This window comes from Larus michahellis, chromosome 7 (genome assembly GCF_964199755.1).
Source record: "Larus michahellis chromosome 7, bLarMic1.1, whole genome shotgun sequence".
In the NCBI taxonomy this organism is placed as follows: Eukaryota; Metazoa; Chordata; class Aves; order Charadriiformes; family Laridae; genus Larus; species Larus michahellis.
The window spans coordinates 12,319,650-12,336,739 of NC_133902.1; the positions used below are offsets into that span (position 1 = coordinate 12,319,650).

The window sequence follows — 17,090 nt, forward strand, 5'->3', positions numbered from 1 at the left end:
CTCCCCCAGGGAACCCCACAACCCTCATTTGGGCAGGATGGGCAGGGGGTGAAACAACCGAGGGATCCTTCATCCCTCCTACCAAAAGTGAGCTGCTGGGCTCACAGCAGAGCTGGGATTCACAGGTGCCCCGGCAAAAGGAAGGCCTGGGCTGCAGGAGATAATGCAAGAGCCTGAGGGTAAGATAAATAGTGGCAATCGGGTGCAGCAGCCCATCCTCCTTCCTGAATATCTGTAGGGTTGGGTGCCGGTGGAGGGAATTACAAATTGCTTTTTAAGATTCAGATACCCAAATGCCACCTAAGTACCGGTATAAACAGAGTTGAGATGGCCTGACCTCACCAAATGTCCAGAATTGCTTTAGGATCATCAAGATGGACCTCAACAGATAAGGTCCAGACTACCCAGGGCTCACCCCGCTGTCTGCTTCGGCTACACCCAGCCTCCCGAAAGCAATGAATCATCTCTTACAAGCCACAAGAAATCCTTTGTTTATTTATGGCCACTAATCCATTCATTAATTCCCCCTCCAGCGAAAGTTTGCACCTTATTACTGAGCTGAACTTATTGACTCCAGCTTCCACCCCCTGGCTCTCATCCAGCCCGTCCGTGACCGGTCCCAGGAGGGGGCAGTCACTTTCCGAGACAGATCTCAGGGATGAGACCTTGGAGCGGGGCTGAGCCTCATGGGTGCAACCTGGGCAGCAGGCCGGTGGCAGGGGAGGTGATCGGGGGGATTCGCACCCGGCCATGGGTGCGACGGTGAGAAATGGGAATGTCACCAATGCCCCTGTGATGCACTGGTCTGCAGCCCTACCTGGAGTCCCAGGGACACGCTCCGGGATTTACACGGAGGGGCAGGGACGGGATCAGCGAGTCACGCTGAATCTCAGGGCGGACCGGGGAGCTGCTGGGGTGCGCCGGGGAGGGACGCCGAGTGACGAGGGTGCTGTGCCATGAGGGATGCTGACTCACGGGGCTGAGGTCTGCCGAGGTGTTCACCACGCCATGGCACTGCCTGTGTGGACGTGGGGACAGGGAGGTGGCAGTGTGAGGCACCCGGCTGCGGGAAGGGCTGCCAGGGAGGGGAGACAGGTACGGCACATGGTGGGGTGTGACAGGGCAGGCAGGGGTTGTATGGGGGTGGCGGGGGGAGCCCGAGCTGAGGAGCAGGCTCACAAGGGGTGTTGGACATGGGCAGGGTGGGAAGTCCCTGGTCGGGGGAAGAGAGGGGACGGCAATGGGGACAACGAGAGGGAGCAAGGGGGAAAGTGCGGCTGGGGCAGAGGTGGGAGTGAGGTCCGTGGGCTGGGGCGGTGGACGTGGGCTGTGGTGAGGAAGAGGTTGATCTGGGCAGCGGGTGCTCGGGTGAGAGCTGCAGAAGGAGTGCACGTTGCTGGCTTTTGGGATGGGGATGGTGAGAAATGGGAACGTCACCCATGCCCCCACGATGTACTGACGTGGGACTGCTGTGTCCTGGGGGTGCAGGGGGGCATGGGAGCACCAAGCACTGGGGGTAAAGAAGGGTGGGAGCACCGTACATCCGGGGTGCAGGAGGTGTGGGAACACAGTGCATTGGGATGCAGGAGGAATGGGAACACCACACATCTGGGGGTGCAGGAGGGATGGGAACACCATGCATTGGGGATGCAGGACGGATGGGAACACCACACATTTGGGGGTGCAGGAGGGATGGGAACACTGTACGCTGGGGGTGTAGGAGCGATGGGATGCAGCTGACACATGTAGAGAGGCTGGGGCTGATGTGGGAGTGCCGTGGCCTGGGGATGTTCTCAGCATGACAGAGACATCTTGCTGCGACCTTTCCCTGGCGAGCAGCGGCGGTCAGAGCCCCGCAGGGTGGCAGGACACAGCCGGGGACCATATCAGGTCCTCGGGGGTTGCATGTGGCGTGGGCAGCGTGGCTCGCTGGCAGGAGGACAACCCTTCCCAGCCATGCAAGCAGTCATGAATCAGCTATGTGAGCTGCTCCCCCGGTCTGCCCGCCTGCTCCGCCGGTCTGATCTCCGGCCAGCTCTGCGCCGTGCCACGCTGATTTATATCTCAGCCTCTTCTTGCTACCTGGTCATGAGCCATGCGGGCGTTAAGGGGCCGGTGCGGATGGTTTAGTGACAGCAGCCCTGGCCGCCATCAATCACAGCAACGCTCGGATTTACGAACTGAGAAGTCGGGCAGGAGCACAGCAATCCGGGGCCGGGGGGGAGGCTGGTGGTGCTGAGTGGTGTGTGTCAGGGGGACAAAATCCACTTGTCCCTGGACACCAGAGGGCTGGGCTTTAGGGAAGGACTGGACAGTTCAGGGGCCGATGGACTCCGGCCACGTTTGGATGCTGGGAAAGGAAAACGCTGCGTCCTCCACACGTGCAAGCGTGGAGCCATATCCCAGCCCCCGGCAGCGCTGATGAGCAGAACCCCACCAGCCGCCCCATCCGTCCTGCTGCCTGCCGCCTCCTTGGCTGCAGGGAGATGCACCCTCCTGCCTCTGCCTCCCCACGAGGGCTCTCCAGGTCCCACCCGGCTGTCCCCCCACAGGGCTTTCCTGGCCTGCCCTGCTCATGGGCCAGCTCTGCTCCATGGGGCGAACCACTGAACATCCCACTTCAGCAGGGCAAGTCCTGCATCGTGTGGCGCTCGAGTGCCCCACAAGATGTGCGGCAGAGAGCTCAGAGTACCATCAGGGGTCCTTCCCAGTGCCTGCCTTGGGCTGCCCTGAGGACATTCCCTGGCTCTGGCATCCTCCCCCCACCGCCAAGGAGGACCCGGAGAATGGAGGGGGTACGGAGATGAAACATGCACCCCCTGACCCTGACACCCTTTGGTGACAGTCACCAAGACCATGGTGACTGCCACCAAAGTCCCCTGGCCCAGAAGCTGCCAAGTCCCCAGCTGGCGCCATCGAGCATCTGTCCCCCCCGCCGTCCAGCCCCAGGGAACACCCCACAGGTGGATCTAGGGGCTGGAAAACACCCAAGTGCCAGGCTCTGAATGCCCATGAGTGAGAATATTTAGGACCAGAGAAGCTTGTGCAAACCCCGCACAACACGGAGCCACCCAGGCAGCGTGTCCCTGCCCCTGCAGAACGTCCCTCCTGCCTGTTCGTCGTGTCTGAGGGCTACGTGGAGAAGCTGGACTCTCAGCTGCTGATGAGGGCAGCATCATGCTGCTCTTGGGGGGGGTCTTTTGGACTTTGTGGCACCCAGGACCCGCAGGGCCCTTGTCCCCCGGGGCTGTGTAGGGCAGAGCAGCTCCGGGGCAGGGCGATGCACTGGGCTGTGGTGCTGGGGGTGGGACAAGCAGAGGGAAGGAACCTGGGAAGGTTGGCAAAGTACAAGCTGAAGGGGTCTGATTGCTCCGTAAACTGGAGATGGATGTGGGTGCCAAGGCCCCAGCAGGGAACGGCTGGGCTCGGCTCCTGTGAGTTCCCAGCAGCCGATGCCGAAGGAGGAGCAGGAGGAGGACAGAGGGATGCTCACTGCAGCCTCCAGCCCGCGTCCCGACCGTCACCCCACGAGCACAGCCGTCGTGGCTGCTGATGGCCCGGGGACACAGGGACACGTGTGTGACCACTCTCCCTCCTCTGCAGACCACTGCGCAGGTCCGTGCGCTCCCAAGCTCTCAGCTGAGCACTGATGGATGTCATCTTAAACTACTGGGACCTGTCAGGGTGCCCACAAAAGCACAAGCCTCGTGCGCATACCTCCCTCCATGCTCTTGTTGGGGACCATCTATCTATCACTGATGCCACTGGGCTCATGCATGTCCACGTGGGCAACTCAGCAAACGTCTGCAGTACGCGCAGCCGTGGCACTGAGCATCCCATGGCTCCACTCCAATGGAGAGACCCAGGGACTTCCCTCCGGCATCAGTTTGTCCAGGGGACAGTGTTAGTCCCACCCTGAGGGCCAAGGCCATGCCAGGGATGCCCTGTACTGCTCTTTGGAAATGCAAGCCCACCTGCCTCGCGCATCAACTGCCACCACACACATTACCCAGGGGTCGGGGACCAGCTTGGATGTAGAACGTGCAGGCAGGTTAGGAGCAGATGACATTCCTAGAACTGGAAGAGCCCAGCCTGGAGATGCCCAGCCCCGCAGAGGATCCAAACCCAGCTCAGACCTGGTCTTTCCCATTACCTGTCCCAGCTCAGTGGCAGGTTCGAGGGCAAGGGACCCATCCCAGCCACCCTTCCACCTCTGCACCTCCTTCTTGGCGAGGGAGGGCAGGCGAGGTCATGCCAGAGGTCTGTGGGCTCAGGGTGACCAGCCAAGGCCCTGCTTTGGGGACACACATCCCCCCAGCCTCCCCACTGAGGGGTGATGGGACACCCCACCGCAAGGGTTGCACTGAGCCCCAGGGTCCCAGCGACGCAGCCAGCACAGTCAGGGCACAGTCAGGGCACAGCCAGACCCCTGTCCCCAGCAGGGGACAAGGACAGGACCCCAAGGAACTGCATCACAGCAGCAGGACGGTATGTGCCCAGTTGGTTGCCCTCCAGTGCCGGGCCACGTGCCAGGGCAAAGTCCAGCCTCCGCACTGGCACCGGCCACGGGGCAGATCCAACCTGCTGCAACCTCCTGCCACCCCTCGAGGGGGTCCCCACCGTCCCACCGTGCACCCTCAGGGGACAGCCTGGGTCTTCCGACGTTGGCACCGGGTCCGGTCCAAGCCCCGGCTGGCCGGTGCTGGGTCCATGCCAGCCCAAAGCCGCCGTGCCGTGGGGCGAAGCTGTTTGCACAGCTGTGCACAGCGTGGCGGAGCGAGCCAGCCCTGGGAAGGCGATGTTTGGAAAAGCACCGGCTAATTTGGGACTGGATCCGTGCGGGCCAAGGCTCGGGGATGGCGCGACCCAGCTGCAGGCCGGAGGGGCTGGGCGAGGGCAGCAGAGCCAGGGGCAGGGCGGTGCTGGCGGCGTACCCTGCCTCCGGCGTACCTTGTAAGCGAAGGTCAGGCTATAATTAGTGGCGGAAACCGTGTTAGGAGTGTGAACGCCTGTATTAGAGGCCTGACCGCGCAGGTGTCCCGTAGTCCCCGCAGTGACAGGGATGGAGGTGCAGAGTTCAGGGGGCAGGATCGGACCCGTGCTGGCGGCTGCAGAGGGGACAAAGAGCCCGTGTGCGGTGGCAGGAGCTGTGGCAGGGCCTGACCCCCATCCAGGAGCCATCCGTGTCCTTGGCGTGGGTGGGGGTGGCCATCCGTGTCCTTTGGCGACCCCTCGCCGCCCGCCCCAGCCCCACGCGTCCCCTCTGCCGCCCCCCGGGGGATGCTCCGAGGGTGTCACCGGGGGGGTGACACCGCGGGTGCTGCTCGCCGGGAGCCGGCGCGGCGGCCGGGGCCGAGGCGGGCGGGGGTGGCGGGGTCCCGAGGCGGGCACGGCGGGGCGGCGGTGGCCCAGCGCGGGCGGAGGGCTCCCTCTCGAGGTCCCCGGCCAGCACTGCCCGGCCGAGGGGCACCGCCAGCCCCACGCCTGACGGCGGGCCCGGGCACGCAGCAGCTGGGTGGACAGGCGGTGACAGCGGCGTCCCTCAGGGCTGCGTACCGGCACCAGCGCTGCTCGATGTCCGCATCAATGACATAGGCAGTGGGATCCTCAGCAAGTTGGCTGACGACACCGAGCTGAGTGGTGTGGCGAAACGCCGGAGGGACGGGATGCCATCCAGAGGGACATGGACAGGCTGGAGAAGTCGCTCCATGTGAATCTCGTGAGGTTCAACCAGCCCAAGTGTGGGGTCCTGCACCTGGGTCAGGGTAACCCTGGGTCTCAGCACAGGCTGGGGATGGAGAGATGGAGACCAGCCCTGAGGAGAAGGACTTGGGGGCATCGGTGGGGGAAAAGCTGGACATGAGCCGGCAACGTGCACCCATAGCCCAGAAAGCCCCCCACATCCTGGGCTGCATCCCCAGCAGTGTGGGCAGCAGGGCGAGGGGGGGATTCTGCCCCTCTGCTCCGCTCTGTGAGACCCCCCTGCAGTGCTGCCTCCAGCTCTGGGGCACCAACAGCAGAAGGACATGGAGCTGTTGGAGCGGGGCCAGAGGAGGCCCCGGAGATGCTGGGAGGGCTGGAGCCCCTCTGCTGTGAGGACAGGCTGAGAGAGCTGGGCGGGTTCAGCCTGGAGAAGAGAAGGCTCCGGGGAGACCTTCCAGCGCCTTCCAGTACCCGGAGGGGCTACAGGAAATATGGTGACAAACTTTTTTTGCAGGGCCTGTTGTGATAAGACAAAGGGTAATGGCTTTAAACTAAAAGAGGGAAGATTCATCTAGAAATAAGGAAGAAATTCTTTGCTGTGAGGGTGGTGAGCCCCTGGCGCAGGTTGCCCAGAGAGGTGCTCAATGCCCCATCCCTGAAAACATTTCACATTAGGCTGGACGGGGCTCTGAGCAACCTGATCTAGTTGAAGATGTCCCTGCTTATGGCAGGGGGGTTGGACTGGATGGCCTTTAAAAGTCCCTTCCAACCCAAACCATTCTATGATTCTACAGAGGTGAAGCGGCCATCACTGGGGATGGTGGCCAGGAGGACACAGGGACAATGGAGAAGCATCAGCAAGCTGCCTGAGCCGCCAAGCAAGAGGTGATGAGAGCAATGAGTGTGGCCTTGGGGCAGCCACTGGCTCCTTCAGGGCACCCTCGTTTTCTTTCCATCATTAATTAGTGGCTGGATTTGTCTGTTTGGCCCCTGGAAAAAGCCAGAAGCCAAATGATGGGTGACAACAGTTGAGGGTGGTCCCATGAGCCAGAGCTTGTCCCACATCCTCCACTATGAATACCAAAGGTTGGTCTAGCAGAAGACAAGACTCACTCCCTATGCAGCGGAGACTCACAGAGCAACAAGCACGTTACCTCCTACGGAGAGCACCTCCAGTTGGTGTCTTTTCTACCCAAGAGCTAACGAACTTCTGTCATTAATCAGCTGGATATGGTATGTTACAAATGCTGGGCATCTGGATCAAGGGAGAAAGCGTCTTACCACCTCCTTGTGCATCGTTTTGGCACTCGGTGACATTTCTTGTCCTGCTTCCCCGGAGCAAAACCCAAACTTGACATAGCCAAGATGTTCTGCCTGCCTCACAGCCACAGTTCCGTCCTCTGTCCCCAACCTCTGCCTGCTGCTGCTACACACTTTGTCCATGGGCAAGGGGCAGTGCCAAATGACCACCCCATGGGAATGGTTGGGCAGCTGGAGATGGGTGGAACACATCAGGACATGAAGGACCCGCTCTGGTGGTGGGTGCCCTCTTCCCCAGGCGCTGGGAGAGCTGCTCAGCGTTAGGATGTCACCTTTACGCGTGGTGGGACAGGATGGGTTTGGGTGGTGGCAGAGGAGTGTGGTCACCACTCGGTGGTGGGGACAAGTGGCAGACGAAGATGCAGATGCAGGTGTGGAGGTGACTGCGCGGCATCAGGGGCTGGGACAAGTGGTGGGGCAGGAGGTGACCTGTCCGGGGAGCAGAGTCGCCATGCATGGGTGACACGAGGGAGCAAGCAGACAGTGCCTGACCCGTGCTGGGGACTGAGCAGATCTTCAGCAGCAGCATGGTGGGAAAGGGCCTGGGGACACTGCAGGGAGAGAGTGGTGACCCCGGGACGCTCGGTACCTGCTCTGCCAGGGCACTTGGTATCAACCCCGCCAAGGGCGCCTGGTGCCGCCCCCCCAGAACAGTTGGTGTCACCATCCCCAGAACAGTTGGTCAATTCCCCCTGGGGCATCGGGTGCCACCCCCCTCCAAGGGCCCTTGGTCACCCTCCCCGGGGCACTTCGTCACCCCCCGGGGCACTGCGTGCCGCCCCCGAGGCACTCGGACACCCCTCCGGGACACATGGTCGCACCCGGAGCGCTTGGTGTGTCCCCCGCCCCGGCGCACTTGGTCGCGCCCGGCTCGCCGTTCCCCCTATAACGGAGCGGGACGGAGGCGGTGGCGGCGCAGGTCCGGCGGAGCCAATGGCGCGCTGGGGGCGTGTCCGGGGCGGGCGCACGGAGCCAATGGTGAGCGGGGGGCGTCGCCTGGGAGGAAGCAGAGATCCAATGGGGAGCGGGAGGCGTGTCCGGGGCGGGCTCACGAAGCCAATGGGGGGCGGGGGGCGGGGCCGTGCCGGCGCGGCGGGGATGAGGCTGCCGGCGGGGGTGCGGGAGCGGGTGGCGGCGGTGCACTGCGGGGCGGCGCTGCCCGAGCGCCTGCGGCTGTACGATGGCTGGGCCGACCGCTACGAGGAGGTAATGGGGGGACCGGGACCGGGACCGGGACCGGGATCGGGACCGGGACCGGGGTGGCTCCGCTGCTCGGCGTCTCTGACCCGCCGCGTCTCCGCAGGATGTGGCGGCGCTGGAGTACCGGGCACCGCACCTGGCCGCCGCTTCGCTCGCCTTCGCCTTCCCCGCGCCGCCCGCCGGGGCGCGGCTGCTCGACGTGGCCTGTGGCACCGGGCTGGTAGCGCGGGAGGTACCGGAGGGGTCGGGCCGGGGCGGGCCGGGGCGGGGCGGGAGGTGACGGTGCCCCCGTGTGTCCGTCTGTCCCTCTGTCCCCGCAGCTCCATCGCCGCGGCTTCCGCTGCCTGCACGGCGTGGACGGCAGCGAGGGGATGCTGGAGCGGGCGCGGAGCACCGGGCTGTACCGGCAGCTGCGGCGGTGTGTGGTGGGCCGGGAGCCTCTGCCCGCGCCCGCAGGTAACGGGCCGGCACCGGGCAGGGTCGGGGCGAGGGGGGGCCGGTGACACCCCCCCCGTGACACCACGCGTGTCCCCGCAGAGCACTACGACGCCGTGACAGTGGTGGGGGCCCTGGGCGAGGGGCAGGTGCCGAGCACGGCCGTCACCGAGCTGCTGCGCGTCACCAAACCGGGTGAGGGGTGTCCCCCGCTGTCCCCCTCCCCGCCGGGACCACCGGGGTGGCTGGACGCAGACACTGGGTCCCGGTGGCTGGGCGCTGGCCCCGTGGCACGGCCGGGACGTGGCCTTGTCCCTGCTGCCAAGTACTGGCAGGGACACGCGGTGCCACCCCGGTCCCCAGCAAGGGGACGTGGTAGGAGGTGGCAGTGGCACTTCTGATGCATGACAGCCAATGCTCAGGTGTGACCACCTGCCTGTCACCTGCCTGCTGGCCTCCTGGCCTGCTCGTGCCCTGTCCCCTGCCCGCTGGCCTCCCTGTCCCTGTCCTGCCTGTCCCCTGCCCGCTGGCCTCCCTGTCCCTGTCCTGCCTGTCCCCTGCCCACTGGCCTCCCTGTCCTGCCTGTCCCCTGTCCCCTGCCCGCTGCCCTGCCAGCTGATTCCCAGCAGGGTCTGGGTGCTTCCCCTTGCCCCACTCCTTTCCGAGGGGATGCCATCCCCAGCGGGGTGACACCCGGCATCAGCGTCACCCATCCCCTCTCGCGGCAGGAGGTTTCTTGTGCCTGACAACGAGGAGCAACCCCTCCAACCTACGGTACAAGGCGGAGCTGGAGGCAGCGCTGGCGGAGCTGGAGCGACAGGGAGCCTGGCAGAAGGTGCTGGCCCAGGAGGTGGAGCGCTGGGAGAGGGCCACCTCCGAAGAGGAGAGCACCCAGGGCACCGGCTACATCTCCGGGGTGGTCTACATCTATCAGAAATGTCCCGTGCCCCCCCTCGAGGAAGGCTGAGAGCCCAGGCGGCTCTGGGGAGGTGGGGGGGGAGCACTTGGCCCCTTGTAAAACCCAGCCCCATGACCCCCTCCCAGAGCAGGGTGGCTGCTAGGGGGTGACAAGGGTCATGGGGAGCCAAAACGTCCCCATTCCCTTCCCCAACTCCTTCCCCTCAAGGTCTGGGCTCTGGGGACATTGCCCACTCTGCAGCTTGGGGAGGGTCTCCTGGTTTCACCAGGGTCTCCTGGGCACCACCATTAGTTGTGACATTCTGGTACCGTCTCTGTCACCTCAATCCTCGCTATGACATCTCGCAGACCCACCTCACGCTTCACAGCCATTTCCTGTCTGGGGTGTCTTCTCCCCTCTGGGCCCACCTCAGTCAAAATCTGGATCCTTCATCTTCCCCAGCCCAGACCCCTGTGATCTTTGCCGGGGGACCACTGGAGGTGGATCCCCATCACCACGTCCTGCCGGTCCCCCTCCTCATCCTCCCCAGGAGCCTTCCCACATGGCCATGGTCAAAATCTAGATCCGCCTTCATCTTCCCCACCCCAGACCCCTGTGGTCTCTACCGAGGTACTGTTGGAGGTGGGTCCCCATTGCCACATCCTGTGGTCCCCCATCCTCATCCTTCCCAGGAGTTAACCCAGCACACCCTGAGGTGCAGGAGACCTCGGCATCCAAACCAGGAGCCGCTGTGCCAACACGACGCCCAGCCAGAGGAGCTTTCCAAGCACCCCGTCAGCCTGTCATCCCGCGACAGCTGCATTAAGTCTCTCATTTTCCTACAGCTTTGTAGTTCATGGCCTGGGTGGGAAAGGAGGCTGGAAGGGACTCCAGGAGCCGCCCGGCATCGCCTGCCCAGCCTGTTCCCCGAGCCCCGTGCCACGCTGCCTCCGCATCTCCTCCTCCGCTGCTCCCTTGGGAAGCTTTTTACCCAAATCTCTTGCTGGCATGTTTCCTTTTCCCGTTTTTCTCTTCCCCCCAGACCTGTTCCTGCTCGTCCCGTTCCCATGGCTCTGGGGAACCAGTTACTTCCTTCCCTTCAGGAGCTTTTCTCCGGTGGCCGTGTCTGTCCCCATCACCCACCTGGGGCATCCCACATCTCCCGCACTCCCCCTCCCCGTGGCTCTTGTCACCCCTCCGCATTGTCCCCGAAGGTCTTGGCGTCCCTGCGCCCATCGTGGGGAGCTGCCCTGCGCCCCTCTCCCCCCATTTGTCTCCAGCACTGTCCCCTGGGCACTTGGGTGTGGTGGGGGGGTTGTGGCTGTCCCCATCCCTGCACTTGGCTGTTGAATAAACCCTTTGCCTCCGCTGCCCGTGTGTTGTTCCTGGAGCAGTGGGGACCGTGGGCAGGGGAGGGTGGCCAGGAACCAGGGGGCAATTTGGCCTTTCTCTTGGGTCCCCTCCCAGCCCCTAGGGCCTCAAAGGACGGAGCTCTGGGAGTCCGTTGTCCCCCCGTGCCCCTCTTGGCTCTCAGCACCCTCTCCCTGCCTCCATTTCCCTGGCTGACCACTGCCACATCCTTGTGGGGACAGCAGGCTGGCAGGGTGTGACACCCACAGGACATGTCACCGTCCTCCCCCCACCGCGCTGCTTCGAAATGAGCCCAGGCAGCCTCGGTGGCACCAAGATGTTTATAGTCCATGGGGAGCGCAGCCCCAGCACAGTGGGGGAGGGCACAGGCCGGGGGGACAATGCCAGGGGCGCAGCCAGCGTGGGGACGGGCGGGAGGAGGCAGCGCGTGGGCAGGGGGGGTGACACGTGGAGGCAGGACGGGGACGGTGGTGTGCTCCCTTGGGCTGGTGCCCGGGCACAGTGGCTCATACGTAGTCCCTCATGGGATAGCCCATCGGGGCGCAGCTCTTCACCGCTCTGTACTTCTTGGGGTAGGGGTCCTGCTGGGACGGGGGACCCGAGCAGCACAGGATGCCCCCGCCAAAGAGCTGGAGGGCACTGGAGGCCCAGCCGATGTAGAGGGCAGCCCCCAGCTCCCTCTTGAGGGCCTCGGGCACCATGGGGTTGTAGAAGTTGCTGACAATGGTGTTGGCGGACCAGGACACTGGGATGAGCAGCATGATGCTGGCCAGGACGAAGATGGCACCTGCCACGATGGAGATCCTGGTCTTGGTGTTCTTGTCATCCACGCAGCGGGTGCAGTCTGCACCCGAGATGGCGGTGAGGAAGGCAATGAAGGCCACGAAGATGGAGGTGATCACCAGGGCACGAGCCGCTTGCAGGTCGGAGGTGAGCTCCAGCAGGGAGTCGTAGACCTTGCACTGCATCTGCCCCGTGCTCTCGTACACGCAGTTCATCCACAGCCCTTCCCAGAAGACCTGGGCCACCACGATGTTGGAGCCGATGAAGGCCGTCACCTTCCACATGGGTAGGGCGCAGGTGAGGATGGAGCCCAGCCAGCCCAGCACGGCCAGCGTCAGCCCACCCAGCTGCATCGTCATCATCGCCATCGACAGCACCTGCGGGGACAGGGCACAGCCGTCACAGACATGGCCCCGAGCCAGGGGGGCTTTCTGAAGAGCGTGGCCTTCATGCTGGGTGCGTCCTGTTCCCCATCTGGGTGGGAACGGCTGCAGGATGGCATGGGGACATGAGTGGCGTGGGGCATTGCTGCAGGACAGCATGGGGACACGTGTGGCATGGGGCATTGCTGCAGGACGGCATGGGGACACATGTGACATGGGGCATTGCTGCAGACCAGCATGGGGACTGGTGGCATAGGGCATTGCTGCAGGTCAACGTGGGGTCACGTGTGTCACTGAGCACCCAGGAGGCCGAGGGGCAGGAGCCCCCATGGGTCATGTTTCCCGCTGCAATGTCCCCATGGCACAGGGCCGTCCCCTGCCATCGCCCCATCCCAGCTGGGCCGAGCATGTGGCAAGTGTTGGGGAGGGGACGGCTTTCGGGGAGCAGGACGAGGGGATCGCTGTGCCCTCCCAAGCATAGACACCCCTCACCCCCCCCCAGCTCACCCCGTGTTCTGCTGTGGCAGCCACCCCCCAGCGCCCACCCCATGCCCTGCTCCATTGCTTCAGCCTCCTTGGCCAGCAGCACGGCGCAGGGGGGCCCGGGCAGGCGAGGCAGCCCCCTGCCCGCCCTGCAGCACCGGCTGCTCCCGGGCCAAGGGCAGGTGTTGCTCTGCCCTCGGCTGCTGTGCTGCAACGCCCTTTGGACCCAGGATTTCCTCTGGAAACAGGCCAGAGCTCAGTTCTGCCTCCCATCCTGCCACTGGCGCTCAGCACTTTCAGCGAGACGCGCTCTTCCGTCGCACCGGGAGCAGCACCGAGACACCAAACCCCCCCGGCAAGGGGCTACGAAGCCCGGTGTCACCGCAGGTGTCACCCCTGTAAGAGGGGTGGCTGGTACAGGGGGACATACTGGGGATGCTGGTGGCTCCTCCACAGTCACACATGGAATCATAGAATTGCCAGGGTTGGAAGGGACCTTAAAGAGCATCTAGTTCCAACCCCTCTGCCGTGGGCAGGGACATCTCCCACTAGATCAGGTTGCTCAAAGACCCATCCAGCCTGGCCTTAAAAAATTCCAAGGATGGGGCTTCCACCACCTCTCTGGGCAACCTGGGCCAGTGTCTCACCACCCTCACGGTGAAGAACTTCTTCCTAACATCCAGTCTGAATTGACCCACTGTGGCCCTGGCCTCAGCCCAAATGACTGCTCAGCCCCACGTGGAGCAGAGCCTTCGCACCGCCGTGGGGCAGAGCGCACCCATGGGTGCTCTCACCCGCTCTCGGCACCTGCAACCAGCTGATTTTTTATGGGCCCTGGACGGCAGCGGGGTATCGGCTGTGCCCGGCACGCCCTGCGGCGCTTGTGGCAGGTTTCGCCACCATTTCCCCATTCCCGGTATCGGTTTCTCTCCTCCCCTGTTGCGTCCCCACTCCTTCCGCAGCACCTTTCGTCCCTCGGCATCCTGACAGACACCCGGCACTGCGACTTTGCCTCCCCTGGTCCATGAAAGCCATTTTGGGCCAAAAATAAAGTCCCTCTCCCCACGAAAGGCAGACCAGCCTCCCAGGAGGCCAGGATGAGGGGAAGCCACCCCAGGCAGCCTTCCTCAGCCAGCGGGACCTGGACCACAGGGGACACCCAAAACGGAGAGCACGACATCCCGCAGGAGGGATGAGCGGTGTCCCTGTGGATGCCGGCAGGGGATGCTCACCAGAGCATCGCGCTCACATTTCCACCCCACCACTTGCACCACGGGACACTTTTCCACCGTGTCCCAGTGAATGGACAGGGGAGCTGGGAGCCCTCCAACCCCCAGACCCAGATGAGACACCCAGAGCCAGGCAGCCGGCGTCACCTGGTGTTCCTGCACACCCTGAGGCGGGAGGGAAGGATGCTCCCAAGCCGGTGGAGCACTGGCTGCACCCCAGCACAACTCACTGTGCCGGAAGCCAGATAGGCAAAACACTCGGCGTTGCCCACGCCGGCCCCGGGGTGCTCCCAGCCAGGGCTGTCAGGTGGCCCCAGGGCCAGCGTGCCCCAACCTGCCCTTGCTGGCGCCCGTCACCTTCTTCCTCCTCGGGTGGGAAGATGGTGCCGGGACAGGTGTGGGGCAGCCCTGATGCCGCGGCAGGCACCACCAAGGCATCGTGCCATGGAGACACCCATTGCCACCCCTCAGGGAGCAGTGGCCCCGGGTGGCCCGGGGAGGGGATGGCAGGGCTAGAGCAGGGGTCAGGGGGCGGCTGGGATCGCGGGAGGCTCCGGAGAGCGGATTTGGGGGATCTCGGTGGGACGGGGGTCGGCAGCACAGAAGCGCCGGGCTGTCCCCCCACTGAGGCGGGTGTTGGAGAGGGTGAAGAAAACGAAGCACAGCGCGGTCTGAGCAGCTGCCGTTTTAATGTGGGAAAGCTGCGACACAGGGACGGACGGCAGCACAACTGGCAGGGGAACACCGCCAGCCACCCCCTCCCGCCCCCGGCACCCCACTCGAGGGATGCCATGGGGCTGGGCACACCCCCCGGGACGCGGTCGGGTCCGGGAGTCGCTCCCCTCCGTGCACAGCCCGGATCCGCTCCCTCTTCCCGGACCGGTTCTCCCAGCCGGGCCGCTGCCTTCCCACTCCCAGGATAATGATGTCCCCGCCCCGGGGAGCCGCCACCAGAAATCCCACGTCGGGTGCAGCCGCTCCGAGCCCCGAAAACAGGTCACAGTCAAAATTCGGGGCGCCAGCAGGCGAGACACCACCACCCCCACCCCCCCCCCACCGCCCCTCAAGACCCTGCCGCGGTTCGCAGAGCTGCCACGTCCCCAAGGCCGTGTGGGACAGGATCATTGTCCCCACCAGCACCGGCACCCACCCCGAGGGATTTTATCCCTGGGAGCCGCGTCACCGCCCAGCACACCCCAATACCAGGAGCCAGGAGATGCTCCGGGTGGGGGAACGGGTGTTGTCTCGGAGAAGATGCTGCTGCTGTTGGGTGCTCCGGGGGGGGGAGTGGAACCCCCGCCAGGGTTGGAGGGGGACAGCCAGGACAGGATCTCCCCGTTCCCCATCTCAACCAAGATTAAAGAACCAGCTTCAATCCCCCAGTGAACAAAGGCAGCTCTGTCTGCGCTCTCTCGCACCGCCCCGGCAGCTGGCCCTCCCCGCCCCGGCACCCAGCCAGCCCCCAGCCCGGCTGGGGGGGGGGGTGTCCGCAGGCCAGGGGCGCCCCAGGAAGTCCCAATCCAGGTGGGCATGGAGGCTCCTAGACGTAGTTGCTGGCAGGCAGCGAGCGAGCGGCCGTGAACTTGGCGGAGTAGGGCTTCTCGCCCCGGGGGGGGCAGGTGCAGCAGAGGATGCCCCCCCCAAGCAGCAGGAGCGCGGAGGCCGCCCAGCCCACGTAGAGGGACGAGCCCAGGTCCCGCTTCTGGGAGTCAGTGACCAGCGGGTTGTAGAAGTCCCGGATGATGGTGTTGGCCGACCAGCAGACGGGAATGAGGATGAGGAGGCCGGCGACAATGAAGATGACTCCGGAGAGGATCATGACCTTGGCTTTGGCGGTGTCGTCCTCCACGCAGTTGGTGCACTTGCCGCCAGCGACGGCGAGCAGGGTGCCCAGGATGGCTAAGACGATGGCCACCACCACCATGGCGCGGGCGGCTTGCAGGTCCTGCGGCAGGGCCAGCATGGAGTCGTAGACCTTGCACTGCATCTGCCCCGTGCTCTGCACCACGCAGTTCATCCACAGCCCTTCCCAGATGATCTGGGCCACCACGATGTTGTTGCCAACGAAGGCCGTCTCCCGCCACATGGGCAAGGCGCAGCAGAGGATGGAGGCCAACCAGCCGATGACGGAGAGGGCAATGCCCAGCACCTGCATCCCCATGGAGGCCATCGCTCGCTGCCGGCGCCCCTGCCCGCCTCCCGCAGCGCAGTGCCGGCTGCCAGGACCATGGCAGGCGTTATATGCCTTCGCCAAGGGAGGAGCGCCGCCACCGCCGCCGTCCTGCCGCCGGCACCGGACGGAGGGGTAGAACCAGTTTCCCAGGATTCCTCCGCTTGCATTTCTCCCTGCAGCGATGACACTTAATATCCTGGCTGCTCCCACGGAGCAGGATGCAGGGGGACCAGGATCAGGCCACCCAGGCATGGGAATGTGTCCCATCGCTGCCCATGGGGCCAAGGGCAGCCGCCAGGGCTCAGCCTGGGATGCTGATGGGGAAGGGCCAGTGTCCAGGCACCAGGATGTCTCTGCCATCACTGCCAGCATCTCCTGCTCCATCTCCCGGATGGGGTCCCTACATGTTTTTGTGCCTCAGTTTCCCCACAGCTCGTGGGGCGGCTGCTGCAGCAGCATTGCAGCCCCCGGCCCCTGCCGCCCCGCTCTGGGGGAGCAGCACGTCCCTGCCCCGCTGCTGGGCTCCGTGCCCGGCAGGACACAAGCGGCTCTTGTTTGTTCCTTGGCGTCCGTACCAGCTCTTCCCAGCCCTCCATCGGGCCTCGGGCGGGAGGTGTCACCGCCCAGACCCACAAACCGGTTGAAGCGGCTGCCGGCTCCCCACAGAGGAGAGACAGCGCTGCCTGGGGCGAGGGGGGGCAGACCCCAAAACCCACCCCACCTTACGCTCCACCGCCCAGCTGGCGTTCGCACGGCAGCCCTCAGTCCCAGCGCCGCCGCTGTCCCGCTGCCCGCACTGCCTGCGCTGCCCGCACTGCTGGAGGGGCTCGGTGGGCCAGGGCTGCAGGGAGCAGAGGTGGCCTCGAGGTGTCCCGGTGGGGACCGGGGTGCCAGGCGCAGGAAGGGACACGCGGTGCTGGCAGCATTTTGGCACAACTGGTCATACCCGCTGGCAGGTTGTGCCGATACCAATGCCGATGCCGATGCCGATACCAATGCCAATGCCGATGCTGATGCCAATGCCAATACCAATGCCGAAACCAATGCCAGTGCTGATGCTAATGAGATGCCAATGCCGATGCCGATGCTTTGGGCACTGCCTGACCTCTCCT

The 17,090-nt window shown here is 64.6% G+C and overlaps 3 protein-coding genes across 5 annotated transcripts; 1 reads left to right on the plus strand and 2 right to left on the minus strand.

The window, feature by feature from the left end:
* The first annotated feature begins 8,104 nt into the window (after positions 1-8,104).
* Positions 8,105-10,925, plus strand: METTL27 (methyltransferase like 27). 2 transcript variants are annotated; one of them, XM_074595569.1, is made up of 5 exons: positions 8,105-8,229; positions 8,327-8,455; positions 8,544-8,679; positions 8,761-8,853; positions 9,387-10,925. In XM_074595569.1, exons 1-5 carry the CDS (start codon positions 8,122-8,124, stop codon positions 9,623-9,625), a joined length of 705 nt encoding a protein of 234 aa, XP_074451670.1. In that variant the 5' UTR covers positions 8,105-8,121; the 3' UTR covers positions 9,626-10,925. The 2 variants fall into 2 exon arrangements, with proteins under 2 accessions (XP_074451670.1, XP_074451671.1); XM_074595570.1 differs by lacking the exon at positions 8,761-8,853 and having other exon boundaries at positions 8,110-8,229.
* Positions 10,926-11,231: 306 nt separating this feature from the next.
* On the minus strand, positions 11,232-15,146 carry LOC141746349 (claudin-4-like). 2 transcript variants are annotated; one of them, XM_074594685.1, is made up of 2 exons: positions 15,009-15,146; positions 11,232-12,087 (listed from the first exon to the last, which is right to left on the minus strand). In XM_074594685.1, the coding sequence occupies exon 2, from the start codon at positions 12,076-12,078 to the stop codon at positions 11,434-11,436; it is 645 nt and encodes a 214-aa protein (XP_074450786.1). In that variant the 5' UTR covers positions 12,079-12,087; positions 15,009-15,146; the 3' UTR covers positions 11,232-11,433. The 2 variants fall into 2 exon arrangements, with proteins under 2 accessions (XP_074450786.1, XP_074450787.1); XM_074594686.1 differs by having other exon boundaries at positions 11,343-12,087; positions 14,956-15,143.
* A 199-nt stretch (positions 15,147-15,345) lies between these two features.
* Positions 15,346-15,975, minus strand: LOC141746373 (claudin-4-like). The gene has a single exon (XM_074594738.1). The coding sequence runs from the start codon at positions 15,973-15,975 to the stop codon at positions 15,346-15,348; it is 630 nt and encodes a 209-aa protein (XP_074450839.1).
* Between the last annotated feature and the right edge of the window lie 1,115 nt (positions 15,976-17,090).